Source organism: Cherax quadricarinatus, chromosome 9 (genome assembly GCF_038502225.1).
Source record: "Cherax quadricarinatus isolate ZL_2023a chromosome 9, ASM3850222v1, whole genome shotgun sequence".
NCBI lineage: Eukaryota > Metazoa > Arthropoda > Malacostraca > Decapoda > Parastacidae > Cherax > Cherax quadricarinatus.
In genome coordinates this window covers 7,350,307-7,369,235 of record NC_091300.1, presented here as the reverse complement: position 1 = coordinate 7,369,235, position 18,929 = coordinate 7,350,307, and the positions used below count along the sequence as shown (strand labels likewise).

Below are 18,929 nucleotides of genomic sequence, written 5' to 3'. Positions count from 1 at the left end.
TTATAGAGAATAAACTTTGAATTTGAATAAGAGAAAATGTGTTACTGGGGGTAACTGTAGAAAATTATTCCTTTCGTATGTATGTAAGTTTATTCAGGTATACACAAATACAGTTCCAAAGATTATCATACATAACAGCATATGTGTAGAGAACCTAGGAAAACCCAAAAAAGTCAGAGTGACTTATTTCCATTGTCTTCACTCAGAGCATCAATTCTTCTAAAAATGATGTTACATGAGAATGGGAGTGTTCTTCTTTATTTATTCTACCGTATCAATGTAGAGACAACTTGTACACAATGTAATTTGTACACAAACTAGAAGTGTACACTTTTTTTGTTTACAAAACTTAGGTTCGCCTGGTTTGTTTACATAACTCTGCGCCTGTCCTCTCTCATGCACTCATTCTCTCTCTCATTTATTTGTTTTATCTCATTTACTCACTCCTAACCCTACATTAAGACTACAAATATTTTAAGGTAAGTAAGTAATGATGGGGTTGTAAAAGAAGTAAATGCTAGGGTGTTCGGGAGAGGGGTGGGATTAAATTATGGGGAATCAAATACAAAATGGGAAGTGACACAGTTGCTTTTTGCTGATGATACTGTGCTTATGGGAGATTCTAAAGAAAAATTGCAAAGGTTAGTGGATGAGTTTGGGTGTGTGTGTAAAGGTAGAAAGTTGAAAGTGACATAGAAAAGAGTAAGGTGATGAGGGTATCAAATGATTTAGATAAAGAAAAATTGGATACCAAATTGGGGAGGAGGAGTATGGAAGAAGTGAATGTTTTCAGATACTTGGGAGTTGACGTGTCGGCGGATGGATTTATGAAGGATGAGGTTAATCATAGAATTGATGAGGGAAAAAAGGTGAGTGGTGCGTTGAGGTATATTTGGAGTCAAAAAACGTTATCTATGGAGGCAAAGAAGGAAATGTATGAAAGTATAGTTGTACCAACACTCTTATATGGGTGTGAAGCTTGGGTTGTGAGTGCAGCAGCGAGGAGGCGGCTGGAGGCAGTGGAGATGTCCTGTCTAAGGGCAATGTGCAGTGTAAATATTATGCAGAAAATTCGGAGTGTGGAAATTAGAAGGTGTGGAGTTAATAAAAGTATTAGTCAGAGGGCAGAAGAGGGGTTGTTGAGGTGGTTTGGTCATTTAGAGAGAATGGATCAAAGTAGAATGACATGGAGAGCATTTAAATCTGTAGGAGAAGGAAGGCGGGGTAGGGGTCGTCCTCGAAAAGGTTGGAAGGAAGGGGTAAGGGAGGTTTTGTGGACGAGGGACTTGGACTTCCAGCAGGCGTGCATGAGCATGTTCGATAGGAGTGAATAGTGACGAATGGTATTTGAGACCTGACGATCTGTTGGAGTGTGAGCAGGATAATATTTAGTGAAGGGATTCAGGGAAACCGGTTATTTTTACATAGCCGAACTTGAGTCCTGGAAATGGGAAGTACAATGCCTGCACTCTAAATGAGAGGTTTCGGGATATTAGCAGTTTGGAGGGATATGTTGTGTATCTTTATACGTATATGCTTCTAAACTGTTGTGTTCTGAGCACCTGTGCAAAAACAGTGATTATGTGTGAGTGAGGTGAGAGTGTTGAATGCTGATGAAAGTATTTTCTTTTTGGGGATTTTCTTTCTTTTTTTGGGTCACCCTGCCTCGGTGGGAGACGGCCGACTTGTTGAAAAAAAAAAAAAAAAGTAATGAGTGAACTGTATATACATTTTATCGCTCTGGGATGCTTAAATATCATAGAATAGTATGTGTGGGTGGGTTGGCCTGGTATGGTAGCCCGGCTGACTACCATACATACCACACTTGATTTTTTACAATAAATACTTCTCATCTTCCTAGGTAGTAGGTTGGTAGACAGCAACCGCCCAGAGAGGTACTACCGTCCTGCCAAGTGAGTGTAAAACGAAAGCCTGTAATTGTTTTACATGATGGTAGGATTGCTGGTGTCCTTTTTTGTGTCTCATGAACATGCAAGATTTCAGGTACGTCTTGCTACTTCTACTTACACTTAGGTCACACTACACATACATGTACAAGCTTATATATACATACCCCTCTGGGTTTTCTTCTATTTTCTTTCTAGTTCTTGTTCTTGTTTATTTCCTCTTATCTCAATGGGGAAGTGGAACAGAATTCTTCCTCCGTAAGCCATGCGTGTTGTAAATTTTCAAGAACACTGGCATAATGTCTTGTAACTACTAAACTGTGGTATACATCTATTTATATTTTTTATTTTTAACAAACCGGCCGTATCCCACCGAGGTAGGGTGGCCCAAAAAGAAAAACGAAAGTTTCTCTTTTTAAATTTAGTAATTTATACAGAAGGGGTTACTAGGCCCTTGCTCCTGGCATTTTAGTCGCCTCTTACAACACGCATGGATTACGGAGGAAGAATTCTATTCCACTTCCCCATGGAGATAAGAGGAAATAAACAAGAACAAGAACTAGAAAGAAAATAGAAGAAAGCCCAGAGGGGTGTGTATATATATGCTTGTACATGTATGTGTAGTGTGACCTAAGTAGAAGTAGCAAGACATACCTGAAATTTTGCATGTTTAAGAGACAGAAAAAAGACACCAGCAATCCTACCATTATGTAAAAGAATTGCAGGATTCCATTTTACACTCACTTAGCAGGACAGTAGTACCTCACTAGGTGGTTGCTGTCTACCAACCTACTACCTACAATAAATTGTAATTATCAGAACATAAAAATTATATAAAAGAATAAAAAAATGAGAAAAAAAAAAGTATATCAGCAACTTCTGCAAGTAGCAGGACTCCCTGTTGCCATCAGGTGAGCATCCAGCACCAACTTCACAGGCTTATATCTCGGTAAATACTGACCCTAAAAAAAAAATTTTTTATCCCATAACATGAAGAAAAATACACTCTTCTTTTAATTTTTTTTTTTTTCAAAATATTTGGAACTGCACGAGTGAATGTAGATCTACACTTGGATAGTTTAAGGGGTAACGATTTTAATTACAATAAATCACTTATCTGAAGAGGAAAAAAACTATATGAATTACATAATCTACAGAAGTAAAAATCTTGTGCAAAATAAATAAAAATGATTAAATCTTTAACCCTTTCAGGGTCCACAGGCCCTCTCAGAGACTTGTTCTCAGGGTCCCCCAAATTTAAAAAAAAAAATATTTTTTTTTATGAAAAGATAGAGAATCTTTTCCCGATCATAATGACACCAAAAGTATGAAATTTGATGGAAAACTTACGGAATTATGCTCTTGCGAAGTTAGCGGTCTCGACGATGTTCACGCATCAGCAATTTTGCCCACTTTGAGCCCTATTTTCGGCCAATTCCAATGTACTAGTCGACAAAAATAATAACTATGTTGCTAGAACTCCATTTTTTCTATCGAATGAGTACAAGAAACCACCCACTTACCGATTTCAACTATCCAATACAGTGGTCAGAATTTAGCAATTTTGCCAATCTTACACAAATTTCAAAAGATGCCAATTTCCGAATAGGGTCCAGAATAAACAAGAAAGACATTCCTGGCATTAAAATAACATTTCCTCTGTTCATTAGTCACGTCCCCACGCCCCTCTTACATTCTTTTGCTTTTCACTTTGAATTTTTATTCTCACAAAAAAATATAGAAGATTTACTGTTATGCAAACTACTGCATTAGTGTAGAAATGGTATAAATAATATCAGCGCACTTGTGAAAGAATATTAGACTCACCAGTTGACGTGTATTGGACGCATAGCATGATTTGTAAACTTTTGAACTTTGGTAAAAATCGAACATTTCTGCTAATTTGAGCTCAATTTCAAGGTAGTTTTTATTGTAAAACCAGTCAAAATCATCTCAATTTCTGTAATATGTCTTCCATTCTATAAAATGAGACCAGGAAAACTAGAATACAACAATAAATACCATACGAAAATACAGTGCAAAGTCGCTGTTTTAATCCAAAAACAGGGTCAAAGTTTTTTTTTTTCTCATTACGCACTGTGTGCTGCAGGATTTTTTTTATACTGCGCACACTGACCACATAGACCCATTCTTTCATATGTAGGCCTACCAGCTTTCTCTCACTAGATTTGAGGGCACCAGAATTTAGGCGTACTAGTACGTCATGGACACTGGTGCGTAAGCCGTACTAGTACGGCCGAAACCCTGAAAGGGCTAAAAAATTATTTGGGTAAACTGAGTACAGTGGTACTTTGGTATATGAACAGCTCAAAACTCGAACAATTATATAAGTGTATTTATGTAAGTGCTTTTGTAAGCATATTTTTGGGGGGGTCTGAAACAGATTAATCTAATCTACATTATTTCTTATGGGAATAAATTCGTTCGGTATCGGCACTAGAACAGCCTTCTGGAACGAATTAAGTTCTTATCTTGAGGTACCACTGTATTTGTAGTGACAGATGCATGATGAATGAAATAAAGCATAAATCAGACCACAAAGAATATAGCTGTGACAAAATTTTGGAAGTAAAAAAGGGGATCTAGGAGACATTATAACATATGAAGTTACAAAAGAACATGAAAATAATTTTTTAGTCTCTTCAATAGAGAAAACAAGAGGTCACTGATATAAATTAAGAATAACTGAAGCTGAAGGAAGACTGGGAAATTTTTTTGTAACAATTAAATTAACAGAAGAACGGAATAAATTGAAATAGGTATGAGTAGCAAGTGCTACAATCATTCAAAATTTTTAAAAATTACATGATAAATATATTACTGAAGACAAGACACCACAGGAATAGATCTGCTCCTGCAGCTCCAGATACGTAGTTACAACCATGACAACAACTAACGCACAAACTTGATCAACTGACCTGTACTTAAGCTGCATTTCACGACTATTTGCTTCTTCTGCTTGAATAACAGCTTCACACTTTGCTCGTGTGGTCTCACTCAACTGTTCTGTCAGTTTGTGCACCTGTAAAGTACGTATTTTTATTAAAATACGTACATGTAGGAAAAAATCTTAATTTTTTTTTTTCAACAAGTCGGTCGTCTCCCACCGAGGCAGGGTGACCAAAAAGAAAATCCCCAAAAAGAAAATACTTTCATCATCATTCAACACCTTCACCTCACTCATACATAATCACTGTTTTTGCAGAGGCACCCAGATACAACAGTTTAGAAGCTTTTTTTTTTTCAACAAGTCGGCAGTCTCCCACCGAGGCAGGGTGAACCAAAGCGAAAGAAAATCCCCAAAAAGAAAATACTTTCATCGTCATTCAACACTTTCACCTCACTCACACATAATCACTGTTTTTGCAGAGGTGCCCAGAATACAACAGTTTAGAAGTATATACGTATAAAAATACACAATATATCTCTCCAAACTGCCAATATCCCAAACCCCTCCTTTAGAGTGCAGGCATCGTACTTTCCATTTCCAGGACTAAAGTCCGGCTATATAAAATTAACCGGTTTTCCTGAATCTCTTAACTAAATATTACCCTGCTCATACTCCAACAGCTCGTCAGGTCCCAAAAACTAAATCCTAGGTAGCAGGTTGGTAGACAACAACCACCCAGGGAGATCCTGCCAAGTGAGTGTAAATCGAAAGCCTGTAATTGTTTTACATGATGGTATAATTGCTGGTGTCTTTTTTCTGTCTCATAAACATGTAAGATTTCAGGAACGTCTTGCTACTTCTACTTACACTTAGGTCACACTACACATACATGTACACATTCATGCATAGACACGCATCTCAGTTTTCTTTGATTTTATCTTAACAGTTCTTGTTCTTATTGCTTTTTCTTTTATATCCACAGGGAAGTGGAATAAGAATCTTTCCTCTGTAAGACATGCATGTTGTAAAAGTCAACTAAAATGCTGGGAACAATGGGCTAGTAACCCCTTTCTCTGTATTTTTTTTTTTTATTAACACACTGGCCGATTCCCACGAAGGCAGGGTGGCCCGAAAAAGAAAAACTTTCACCATCATTCACTCCATCACTGTCTTGCCAGAAGGGTGCTTTAAACTACAGTTTTTAAACGGCAACATTAACACCCCTCCTTCAGAGTGCAGGCACTGTACTTCCCATCTCCAGGACTCAAGTCCGGCCTGCCGGTTTCCCTGAATCCCTTCATAAATGTTACTTTACTCACACTCCAACAGCACATCAAGTATTAAAAACCATTTGTCTCCATTCACTCCTATCAAACACGCTCACGCATGCCCGCTGGAAGTCCAAGCCCCTCGCACACAAAACCTCCTTTACCCCCTCCCTCCAACCTTTCCTAGGCCGACCCCTACCCCGCCTTCCTTCCACTACAGACTGATACACTCTTGAAGTCATTCTGTTTCGCTCCATTCTCTCTACATGTCCAAACCACCTCAACAATCCTTCCTCAGCCCTCTAGACAACAGTTTTGGCAATCCCGCACCTCCTCCTAACTTCCAAACTACGAATTCTCTGCATTATATTCACACCACACATTGCCCTCAGGAATGACATCTCCACTGCCTCCAGCCTTCTCCTCGCTGCATCATTCATCACCCATGCTTCACACCCATACAGGAGTCTTGGTAAAACTATACTCTCATACACTCCCCTCTTTGCTTCCAAGGACAAAGTTCTTTGTCTCCAGACTCCAAAGTGCACCGCTCACCCTTTTCCCCTCATCAATTCTATGATTCACCTCATCTTTCATAGACCTATCCGCTGACATGTCCACTCCCAAATATCTGAATACATTCACCTCCTCCATACTCTCTCCCTCCAATCTGATATCCAATCTTTCATCACCTAATCTTTTTGTTATCCTCATAACCTTACTCTTTCCTGTATTCACTTTCAATTTTCTTCTTTTACATACGCTACCAAATTCATCCACCAATCTCTGCAACTTCTCTTCAGAATCACCCAAGAGCACAGTGTCATCAGCAAAGAGCAACTGTGACAACTCCCACTTTGTGTGTGATTCTTTATCTTTTAACTCCACACCTCTTGCCAAGACCCTCGCATTTACTTCTCTTACAACCCATCTATAAATATACTGAACAACCACGGTGACATCACACATCCTTGTCTAAGGCCTACTTTTACTGGGAAATAATCTCCCTCTTTCCTATATACTTTAACTTGAGCCTCACTATCCACGTAAAAACTCTTCACTACTTTCAGTAACCTACCTCCTATACCATACATCTGCCACATTGCCCCCCTATCCACCCTGTCATACGCCTTTTCTAAATCCATAAATGCCACAAAAACCTCTTTAGCCTGATCTAAATACTGTTCACTTATATGTTTCACTGTAGACACCTGGTCCACACACCCCCTACCTTTCCTAAAGCCTCCTTGTTCATCTGCTATCCTATTCTCCGTCTTACTCTTAATTCTTTCAATAATACATAACTCTACCATACACTTTACCAGGTATACTCAACAGACTTATCCCCCTATAATTTTTGCACTCTCTTTTGTCCCCTTTGCCTTTATACAAAGGAACTATGCATGCTCTCTGCCAATCCCTAGGTACCTTACCCTCTTCCATACATTTATTAAATAATAGCACCAACCACTCCAAAACTACATCCCCACCTGCTTTTAACATTTCTATCTTCATCCCATCAATCCCAGCTGCCTTACCCCCTTTCATTTTACCTACTGCCTCACAAACTTCCCCCACACTCACAACTGGCTCTTCCTCACTCCTACAAGATGTTATTCCTCCTTGCCCTATACACGAAATCACAGCTTCCCTATCTTCATCAACATTCAACAATTCCTCAAAATATTCCCTCCATCTTCTCAATACCTCTAACTCTCCATTTAATAACTCTCCTCTCCTATTTTTAACTGACAAATCCATTTGTTCTCTAGACTTCATTAACTTGTTAATCTCACTCCAAAACTTTTTCTTATTTTCAACAAAATTTGTTTATAACATCTCACCCACTCTCTCATTTGCTCTTTTTACATTGCTTCACCACTCTCTTAACCTCTCTCTTCTTGTGGGACTGTGAAATAAGCAACCATGGGCCCAAAGAAACTTGCTAGTTGTACCCCTGTGGTAAAGAAAGTGAGAAACACCATAGATGTGAAGAAGGAAATAATACAGAAGTATGAGAGTGGTATGAGACTTGCTGAGCTTGCCAGGATGTATGGGAAAAACAAGTCGACCATCAGTTCTATCCTGGCAAAGAAAGAACAAATCAAGGAAGCTGATGTTGCGAAAGGTGTTAATATGCTTACCAAAAAAAAGACCACAAATAGTTGAAGAGGTTGAAAAGTTGTTGCTGGTGTAGATCAAGGATAAAGAGATGGCAGGTGATAGTGTTTCAGAGACGATTATTTGCGAAAAGGCAAGGAAGTTGCATGCCGATCTGGTACAGAAAACTCCTGGAACCAGTTCAGTGACAGAACCATGTCCCATTTTAGGGAAATGTTAAAGAGGCGCCAGAAACAGAGGACTGTGGACAGTTATTTTGTGAGACGGGTCCAGTGACTCTCAAGCTGGTCCTAGTGGCATTAAAAGACAGAGAAGGCAAGTAACCCCAGAGAGGGCTTTACCTGAAGTCCTCATGGAGGGGGATTCTCATTCCAAACACTAACCCCAACTCCCTCTCTCCTCCTCCCTATCTTCCAGATGCCATCACCAATCTTCAATAAAGGTAAGTAAAAATGTTACTTTATATTTATATACATAATTGGAGGGATATGTTGCGTATCTTTATACGTATATGCTTCTAAACTGTTGTATTCTGAGCACCTCTGCAAAAGCAGTGATAATGTGTGAGTGTGGTGAAAGTGTTGAATGATGATGAAAGTATTTTCTTTTTGGGGATTTTCTTTCTTTTTTGGGTCACCCTGCCTCGGTGGGAGACGACCGACTTGTTGAAAAAAAAAAAAAAACACTATAATATTTGTGTATATGTAAAACTGTAATTAATCTCTATAAAATGTATTTTTTTGTGAATATTTTTGGGTTTCTGGAATGGATTAATTGTATTTCCATTATTTCTTATGGGAAATACTGCTTCAATTTTCAGACTTTTCGAATTTAGAACTAGCTCCTGGAATGGATTAAGTTCGATATTTGAGGTTCCACTGTACATTGCTTTTGTTTATTTCAGAAATGATTTATATACAGTACTTCAATTAAAAATTGCTAACTAATGGAGAATCCTAAGAAAATATGTTAAGAGATTTGAACCAACACTTAAATGCAGACAAAAAGAAGTAATTAGTTTAGAACAGTGCTAATTAGAAAAAAGCTGAAAAATCATGCCATGTGTTTACAAGCATTCTCCAAAATTATACACTAAAGTATTTCTCTTTCTGTCAAAGAAGTTCATCTAGGAGCAGCCATTAAGCTAGCAGCTAAGAAGTATACTTATTACCAACAACTAAGTATACTTATTACCAACATGGGGGAACTTTATGACTCACTCACCATGGGTTCAAACCCTACCCATTCCGTGGTATGTTTGCAATCATGTTATTATGATTTCATGAGTCATGGAGAAGTTGTGTGGGTGTAAGATGCTAAGTGTGTGGCAGGAAATAGACGGAAGCATGTAGCTGAGGTATGGTACCGAGCGTGTATGAATTGAGCAATGAGGCGAGGGAGGTTGTGTACATTAAGCAGGCATTCCTTGAAAGACAATGGACTTCCTTGAATACTCACCACTATGAGATGGAGGGAAAAGAGCCCAGCACATTACACATTTTCCCTACTGATTAGTATTGCATATTCACATTCATGTTAAGGCAAAAACATGTTAAGAGATCGAGTTTTATCCAATGGTCTACTGTACATACAAAAATACTACATATATATTCAAACACCTCTTCCTCACCAGGTGTACACTTTCTATAATCCACATCTCTCATACCACCTTTATTCTAATCCACATAATTCTTTAATTTGTACACTTACAGACCTTCTTTTGGTTCCACAGTTGCTGATTTAACCCTTTGAGGGTTGACAGGCCCTCTCCGAGACTCGTTCTCAGGGTCGGCCAAATTTAAAAAAAAAAATAATTTTCTCTTATGAAAAGATAGAGAATCTTTTCCCGATCATAATGACACCAAAAGTTTGAAATTTGATAGAAAACTTACAGAATTATGCTCTCGCGAAGTTAGCGGTCTCAGCGATGTTTACTCATCGGCGATTTTGCCCACTTTGAGCCCTATTTTCGGCCAATTCCACTGTACTAGTCGACAAAAAACATGAATATTTCGCTAGAACTCCATTTTTCTATCGAATGAGTGCAAGAAACCACCCATTTATCAATTTCAACTATCCAGTACAGTGGTCAGAATTTAGCAATTTTGCCAATTTCACACAAATTTCAAAAGATACCAATTTCCGAATAGGGTCCAGAATAAACAAGAAAGACATTCCTGGCATTAAAATGACATTTCCTCTGTTCATTAGTCACGTCTCAAGGCCCCTCTTATATTCTTTTGCTTTCAACTTTGAATTTTTATTCTCACAAAAAATAGAAGATTTACTGTTATGCAGACTACTGCATTAGTGTAAAAAACGGTATAAATAATATTGGCGCACTTGCGAAAGAATATCAGATTCACCAGTTGACGTGCATTGGAACCTTGGCACGATTTGTTTACTTTTGAACTTTGGTAAAACTCGAACATATCTGCTACTTTGAGCTCAATTTCAAGGTACTTTTCATTGTAAAACCAGTCAAAATCATCTCAATTTCTGTAATATGTCTTCCATTCTATAAAATGAGACCAAGAAAACTAGAATACAACAATAAATACCATACGAAAATACAGTGCAAAGTCGCTGTTTTATTAAAAAAAAAGTTTTTTTTTCTCATTATGCACTGTGTGCTGCAGGATTTTTTTTATACTGTGCACACTGACCACATAGACCCATTCTTTCATATGTAGGCCTACCAGCTTTCTCCCACTAGATTTGAGGGCGCTAGAATTTAGGTGTATTAGTACATCAAAAACCCTGGGTCATAAGCCGTACTAGTACAGCCGAAACCCTCAAAGGGTTAATATTACCACTAATCCTCCTCCTTTAGTTCTGGTTCTCTAAGATACATCTTATCTGATTGGATTTAATCCTACCCATTGAAATTCTTCCACCCCATTTAGCTAAGTTTCACTCAGTTCTGAGACATCCAGCTTTTCACTCATTTCATTATTATTGTTGTTGTTATATAACTTTTTTAACATTAACAACCATTTCTCACCACAGCAAGGCAACCAAAGAAAATGTACATTTTTATAACCCAAAGAAAATACATTATTTTTAAAACAAGAATAAGGAGGATGTGCTAAACCAATAAGTATCACACAGCACATAGGGAATAAGAGACAATTATGTTTGATCCAAGAAAGAGAAAAATACATATACACCATCTAGGATCAAGAGCTCACTGGCATCAAGTACTTCTCTTGATGAGTTACATTTAACCCTTGAACTGTCCAAACGTAGATCTACATTTGCGCGCGTAGTGCTCCAAACTTGATTTTCTCCAGAAGAAAGAATGTAAAAAAAAAAAGTAAGATCTACGTTAGGAGCGCTATGAGAGCGAACGTAGATCTACTTGACTCACGAAATCGTAATGCCACGATTGCAAACAAACCATACCACAGACGGGGATAGAACCCACGATCAGAGTCTCAAAACTCCAGACCGTCGCGTTAACCACTGGGCCAGCTAGCCACAATAAGATTCACCCAACTAGGTATATTTCTACATCATAGGAAGGTTAGCATAGGCACCACTGTGACCACAAATGCAAGTTTTTACAGATGAATCTCCAGCTAGCCTGGTCGTGACGAACTCTAGCTCAAGTCCCCTCAAAGCCGTCAACATGACTCGCAAAATCGTAATGACACAATTGCAAACAAACCATACCACGGATGGGGATAGAACCCACGATTAGTCTCAAAACTCCAGACCGTCGCGTTTGCCACTGGGCCAGCTAGCCACAATAAGATTCATCCAACTAGGTATATTTCTACACCATGGCTAACGTGACGATCTGGGGTTTAGAGAATCTCTGATCGCGGGTTCTATCCCGGTCCATGGTATGGTTTACAGATCTACATTTGGACAGTTTAAGGGTTAATAAAATACACAACAGGAGCTCTTTTGCGGTAACTCCAAAACTATGAAATATATAGCAGAGAAACCTCTGTCTCAAAAGCTTTCATAATATTCCAAAAGTAGATCAAGATGCTAAATAAATTCAGTAAAATTTATACAAAATTACCAAGGATATAATTAGAGAAAGAATGCATTTCAAGGCTTGTAAAAATTATTCAGTACCAAATGTGAAATAAACCTACTTGCTCCTGTAGATCTTGTATTTGCTTAACTCTGGTTTCAAGGCTTCCTGCCATGGCTGCTGAGTGTGTAGAAGCATCTTCTTTCTCATTCTGTGTCCTAGGTTAAATATACAAGTTGGAAAACTCAAGAATATCCTTTCGAGTCCAACAGATCTATCTACTGACACATTTACTCCCAAATATATAAATACGCTTATTTATAAATTCACTTATTCCATACCCCTTATTTTCCAATCTGCCATTTCCATTGCATCTTTTATTGCCTAGACTTCATAACCTTGATCTCATCTATGTTTGCTTTTCAACTTCCTTTTTTTTGCACAACCTCCCAAATTCCTTCACCAACTTTTGCAACTTTTCTTACAAATTTCTCAAAAGGAAAGTTATCAGCCAAGTGCAGCTATATCAGCTTGTCTTCACATCAGATTAATTTCTCTCAAGCACATATTCTCCCAAACAGTCTAGTATTTAATACTTTCAAAACTCATCTATATACACAATGACCATGGCTACATAAAAAAATGGCAATTACACATCATTATCTAAGGACCACTTATTGAAAAATAATGGAACCTCTCCTTGTAAATCTCTATATACATTTTAGACAGTACTGTATAAATAAATTGCCAAGATTGCTTTTTGAAATACATATTCTTGGGACCTTTTCAAATGTAATATTTCCTATGTACATTAAAAAGAATTCTGTATATTACTCAACTGTTCCACCTCACGTGTCAAAGCCTTTATTTTTGTCTTGGACTGTTGTAGCTCCTCCTCTAAAATGAATAATTTGTTTTTTAAATTCTCTTTTTGTTTATTTGACTCTTCTTTAAGACGAGTTTCTTCCTCAAGCTGACCACGTATGCTCACAAGTTCCTTTTCATGCTGAAATTTTTCTTGATCTATGGAAATAAAAATGAAAAATTATAGAAAAAATTTGAAGAGTATTTTAATAGAAATATCAGTTACATTTAAAAATAATACATGTGGAAAAAAAGGGATATTTGCATCAGTATTAGAGGGTGGGAGGGATGAATCTCTCAATAAATGTCTACTAGTGCTTGCAGTCACATGACTAGAGCAACTATGTTCACCATGGTGCAAGTCAAACACACCATTTTCATTCAATAGTAATTGGGTGTGATAAAGTGCGAGACAAAGCGTGAGACAAACATGTCACAAAGTCGCATTTTAGTCACTGATCACACAAGGCTTCTGCCAGAACAAGAATTTGAAATGTACACAGATGGTGGCAATATTAGGTACAGTAAATAGTATATACATAGTGCCTTTGGTTTTGTTTGCACCCTTAAAACTGGCTGGGAAACTTTTAAACTAGGGATGCCAAGCCCATGATGATTCTCTTCAAATCGCTTGTGCTCTCTAGGCTGGAATACTGCTGTACACTAACGGCCCCCTTCAAGGCTGGCGACATTGCAGACCTGTAGTGTACAAAGAACTTTCACGGCACACATAAGTGCGATAAGGCACCTAAACTACTGGGAACGATTGAAGGTCCTTGATCTGTATTCCCTCGAATGCAAGCAAGAGAGATGCATGATAATATACACTTGGAAGGTCCTGGAGGGATTGGTACCAAACTTGCACACAAAAATCACTCCATATGAAAGCAAAAGACTCGGCAGGAGATGCAACATTACCCCGATGAAAAGCAGGGGTGCCACAAGTACACTGAGAGACGACACAATAAGTGTCTGGGGGCCCAAGACTGTTCAATTGCCTCCCAGCATACATAAGGGGGATTACCAATAGACCCCTGGCTGTCTTCAAGAAGGCACTGGACAGGCACCTAAAGTCAGTACCTGACCAACCGGGCTGTGGTTCATACGTCAGCTTGCGTGCGGCCAGCAGTAACAGCCTGGTTGATCAGACCCTGATCCACCATGAGGCCTGGTCTCAGACCGGGCCGCAGGGGCGTTGATCCCCGAAACCCTCTCCAGGTAAACATATATACCTACCTAGTGGAAAATCTATTACCATACACAGGAGAGTGAATGATACCACAGTATGGTAAATACAGACCTGTTTGAATAACCCACAGCAAAGTAACTAAGGTATCTCAAACTCCTTCAAGTAAACACCATTTTATATAACTGAATGTTGGTCCTCGATGTATATTGGCAATAAAATATACAGTATAAAATATACAACAAAGTGAGATTAGTAACAAAGATAGTACTATGTTATACAACTGGGAAAATCTAACATAACCAAACAAGATGAAGAGTAAGAAGAAACATTTTGTCTGAGCTGCAAGCATCATTAGTCAAATACAGGAATGGATTACACTCGTGGAGAATTTAGCTTTGGTGGAAGATGAAGTTGACAAAAATGGTGGAAGTCTGATATAATTAGTCCGTCACCTTCAGTGTTTACCTGGAGAGAGTTCCGGGGGTCAACGCCCCCGCGGCCCGGTCTGTGACCAGGCCTCCCGGTGGATCAGAGCCTGATCAACCAGGCTGTTGCTGCTGGCTGCACGCAAACCAACGTACGAGCCACAGCCCGGCTGATCCGGAACTGACTTTAGGTGCTTATCCAGTGCCAGCTTCAAGACTGCCAGGGGTCTGTTGGTAATCCCCCTTATGTGTGCTGGGAGGCAGTTGAACAGTCTCGGGCCCCTGACACTTATTGTATGGTCTCTTAACGTGCTAGTGACACCCCTGCTTTTCATTGGGGGGATGGTGCATCGTCTGCCAAGTCTCTTAGCCTAAAGCAGAAGATGGCCAGAGGTTTATATACCGGAAGGTGAAGTGTAGCAGATGGAGAGGTCATGGGTGAGCTGGGCCTACTAGTGGAAGTAGGTCATGCTAAACAGTTATTAGGAAAAACAGATTCCGTCATGTTCCAATGTCAAACAAGAATCGTATAAATGGTATACAATACTGAAAAGTTGAAGAATAAGACATGTGCAACACTAGAAATTTTTATTAATAAAATGTTTTGCCTGCACTGGAGGCTTCATCAGTCAAAAACAGGGATGGCTTACACTCCTGGAGAAAAGATAACAGCTCTAAGCTGTTACACCTCACCTTTCAGTGCAAAAGCTTTGGACCACAAGCTTCTGCTTTAGGTTAAAAAACTGATAATCTTGCACCAAGGGTGATGGACTGATTAAATCAAACTACCTCTCCACTTTATTTACTTACATCTTTCACCAAAGTTGATCTCTCAAGGAGTGTAATAAATCCCTGTATTTGACTGATAAAGCCTACAGTGCAGGCAAAACATTTTGTCAATAAAAATTCTCGTGTTTCACATGTTTTACTCTTCAACTTGTCAGTATTGCATATCATTTACATGATAACCCAACATAACCAAACACAGCCTAACAACAGAATCTAACCTACACTATCATCGGCAGAAATGGAACTGCCATACCTGGCATTAACTGGCTCAATACTAACCACTGATTGGCTCTGAAGCAACATCTGAACCAAAATAAAGATATTATTTTGCCATTTTTTTTTTAACACTGACCATCACCCAATGCAGCAAGGTGACCCAAAAAAGAGAAAAAATACTTTAACCATCAATCACTCTTACATTATCTTGATAAGATGAGATCTTAAACACAGAACATATGAAGGAGGACCACTGCAGCAGGCCTGTTGGCCCATACTAGGCAGGTCCTTTACAATCCATCTCACTAACAAAACATTTGCCCAACCCAATTGTTCGGGATAGCCCAAGAAAGTCGGTGCATCATCGAGGACTGTGTTTTATTTCCATTGGGGTCCTTCAATCTTGTCCCCCAGGATGCAAACCACACCAGCTGACTAACTCCCAAGTACCTACTTGCTTGCTAGGTGAATGGGGACAACAGGTGTAAGGAAACATGCCCAGTATTTCCACCCAGCCGGGTATTGAACCACGGACACTATGTGCAAGAGGCAAGAGTGTTGCCTACCAGGCCACGGGACACTAACAACACAGCTCAGATGCCCCTCCATGATGTAGATAGGCTGCATCATAAAAAAAATAAAATAAAATAATCCCAAGTTTTGCCGAGGACCAACATTTAACATAGCAATAGCCAACCGGAGAGTTAGTAACCTTGGACAACCCAATTAAGTCAAACTGGGTTACTTCCATTCAGGCTCTTGAATAAAGTTTTCCTCGCTCTTAACATTCTAATATAAGATACGGGTACCCACACAAAGCTGCATTTTGTACATGTACATTTAGAAAGAGGAATACTAAACCCGTAAGGGTCACACAGCGCCTGGAAAAAAGGGAGACATACAGATTCGATCCTATGAAAGGGAGGATCGATTTAGTCCCTTGGATCAAGAGCCCTTCACCAGCATCAAAGCACCGTTTGTATGAATTTTTTCTAATATCTCAAATTTATCAGATATCACTACTTGTTTCTATATACATATATATATATAATATATAAAATTAGCTCCATATCTACCATTATCAGTCCGAGTGAAAATCTATACTTCTTCTTAAAAGTAAACACCAAGTACAATACAAATTTAAAAAAAAAAAAATGCCGACCAGACTAAGCAGCCTGCTTACCAGATTTAAGTCTTTGCTTTTCATTTTGAACCTTCAAGTTTGTAATTTCAGTGAGTTTCGTAGCCCATATATCTTGAAGTTTTTTGCCTAAATTTTCTGGTATTTGGCTCTTTTCCTCGATAGAAACAAGAGCAAAAAACTGCTCTTCTTCAGACGCTACCGCCATGTTTGTTATTGTGGCCGAGCACCAGTGTCCGGATCCTTGCAGTCTTCTTAAAATATAACTGAAAATCCTCTGCTAGAATTTTTTAATTTAATCTAAGGAACATTTTGCTCTTTAATCATAATTATTATTAGCAATATTATACATACATCGCTTAAAATGCATTAAGCACGCAGGGTTTGTTTTAGCAAAGAGTAGCTACTTTATTTGATCATCGTAGGTTCAGTTTTACATTTTGTGTTAATCAGAGGATATGCTAAACTCGTAGGGATCATATAACATAAATTCTGCTCTAGTATGGCATTTTACAAAGACACTGAAATTTTGGAAAGCATTTTTAAGTTCGTATATTTATTATCTCTGTAGTAAAACATAAACACAATCAAATGCAGTTACACCGCTACAAAATCTCTCGCTGGTCATAAAAAAGGCGGGAAGAAAGCAGACAATACGAACAAGCGACGCAAAACGAGGAAAAAGAGACGATTTCTCACCGCATTAATTTTGTGACTATTTCCATTATTTTCGTAAGCAATTTATTACTACTGTAAAATGGTTAGCAAATAGAATGATTGGTCTAAGTCTGTCGACCCATTATGTGCCTCATTAATTTGGCTGACTACTGGCCAAGCTGAGCAGTAGTCAGTAGGTTTATTCAAATTCAGAGTTTATTCTCTATAAGGATTACAATGCTGAGTTTACAGAAATTTGGTTATTGTGTGGTTTACATGTAGTAAAATAGTGATTACAGAGTGTACCACTAGAACGCTTAGCATGGCTAGGCATTTCGGGCATACTTAGTTTTATTCTTAATTGTAAAATATTACAAATTATGAGGTAAGTTGGTATTATGGCTAAGTGACTAAATACTAGTTTGTGAGTTTAGCAATGTGAATGCTTTTGTTTTGGCACAGTACATAGTTTCAGTATTGGAGTATCACAGGATTCATTATTTTAAGATTGAGATTAATATTTCTGTTTATGGTCAAGTGAGTGAGTGTAAGTGTGAACCACCAGGTGGTATTCGTGTAGTTAGTTGACGGGGTGTATCAGGGAGATAAGATGTTTTCTAATGGTAGTTTTGAAGGTGATGAATGTGTCTGCAGTTCTAGAGTTCTCAGGTAGGGTATTCCAGATTTTAGGGCCTTTGACATACATTGAATTCTTGTAAAGGTTTAGTCGGACACGGGGAATGTCGTAGAGATGTTTGTGTCTGGTGTTATGCCTGTGGGTTCTGTCACAACTATCAAGAAAGCGTTTTAGGTCAAGGTTGATATTAGAGTTTAAGGCCCTGTAGATGTGGATTGCACAGTAGTAAGTGTGGATGTACTGAACTGGGAGTAAGTTTAAGTCAGTGAAGAGTGGGGGGGTGTGTTGACAGGGATGGGATTTAGTGATTATTCTTACTGCAGCTTTTTCTTGGGTTATTATTCAAAGTTTATTCTCTATAAGGATTACAATGCTGAGTTTACAGAAATTTGGTTATTGTTTGGTTTACATGTAGTAAAATTGTGATTACAGAGTGTACCACTAGAACGCTTAGCATGGCTAGGCATTTCGGGCATACTTAGTTTTATTCTTAATTGTAAAATATTACAAATTATGAGGTAAGTTGGTATTATGGCTAAGTGACTAAATACTAGTTTGTGAGTTTAGCAATGTGAATGCTTTTGTTTTGGCACAGTATATAGTTTCAGTATTGGAGTATCACAGGATTCATTATTTTAAGACTGAGATTAATATTTCTGTTTATGGTCAAATGAGTGAGCGAGTGTAAGTGTGAACCACCAGGTGGTATTCGTGTATTTAGTTGACGGGGTGTATCAGGGAGATAAGATGTTTTCTAATGGTAGTTTTGAAGGTGATGAATGTGTCTGCAGTTCTAGAGTTCTCAGGTAGGGTATT

The 18,929-nt window shown here is 38.4% G+C and overlaps 1 protein-coding gene across 2 annotated transcripts in view; it reads right to left on the bottom strand.

The window, feature by feature from the left end:
- LOC128685975 (nucleoprotein TPR-like) overlaps positions 1 to 17,063 on the bottom strand; it is a 243,857-nt gene extending 226,794 nt beyond the window's left edge. For both annotated transcript variants that reach the window (XM_070083193.1, XM_070083194.1), the window contains exons 1-4: positions 16,862 to 17,063; positions 13,035 to 13,218; positions 12,317 to 12,413; positions 4,847 to 4,950 (exon numbers count right to left, since the gene is read on the bottom strand). In XM_070083193.1, coding sequence (XP_069939294.1) covers positions 4,847 to 4,950; positions 12,317 to 12,413; positions 13,035 to 13,218; positions 16,862 to 17,027 — 551 coding nt within the window. In that variant the 5' untranslated portion in view covers positions 17,028 to 17,063. The remainder of the gene's footprint in view (positions 1 to 4,846; positions 4,951 to 12,316; positions 12,414 to 13,034; positions 13,219 to 16,861) is intronic.
- Between the last annotated feature and the right edge of the window lie 1,866 nt (positions 17,064 to 18,929).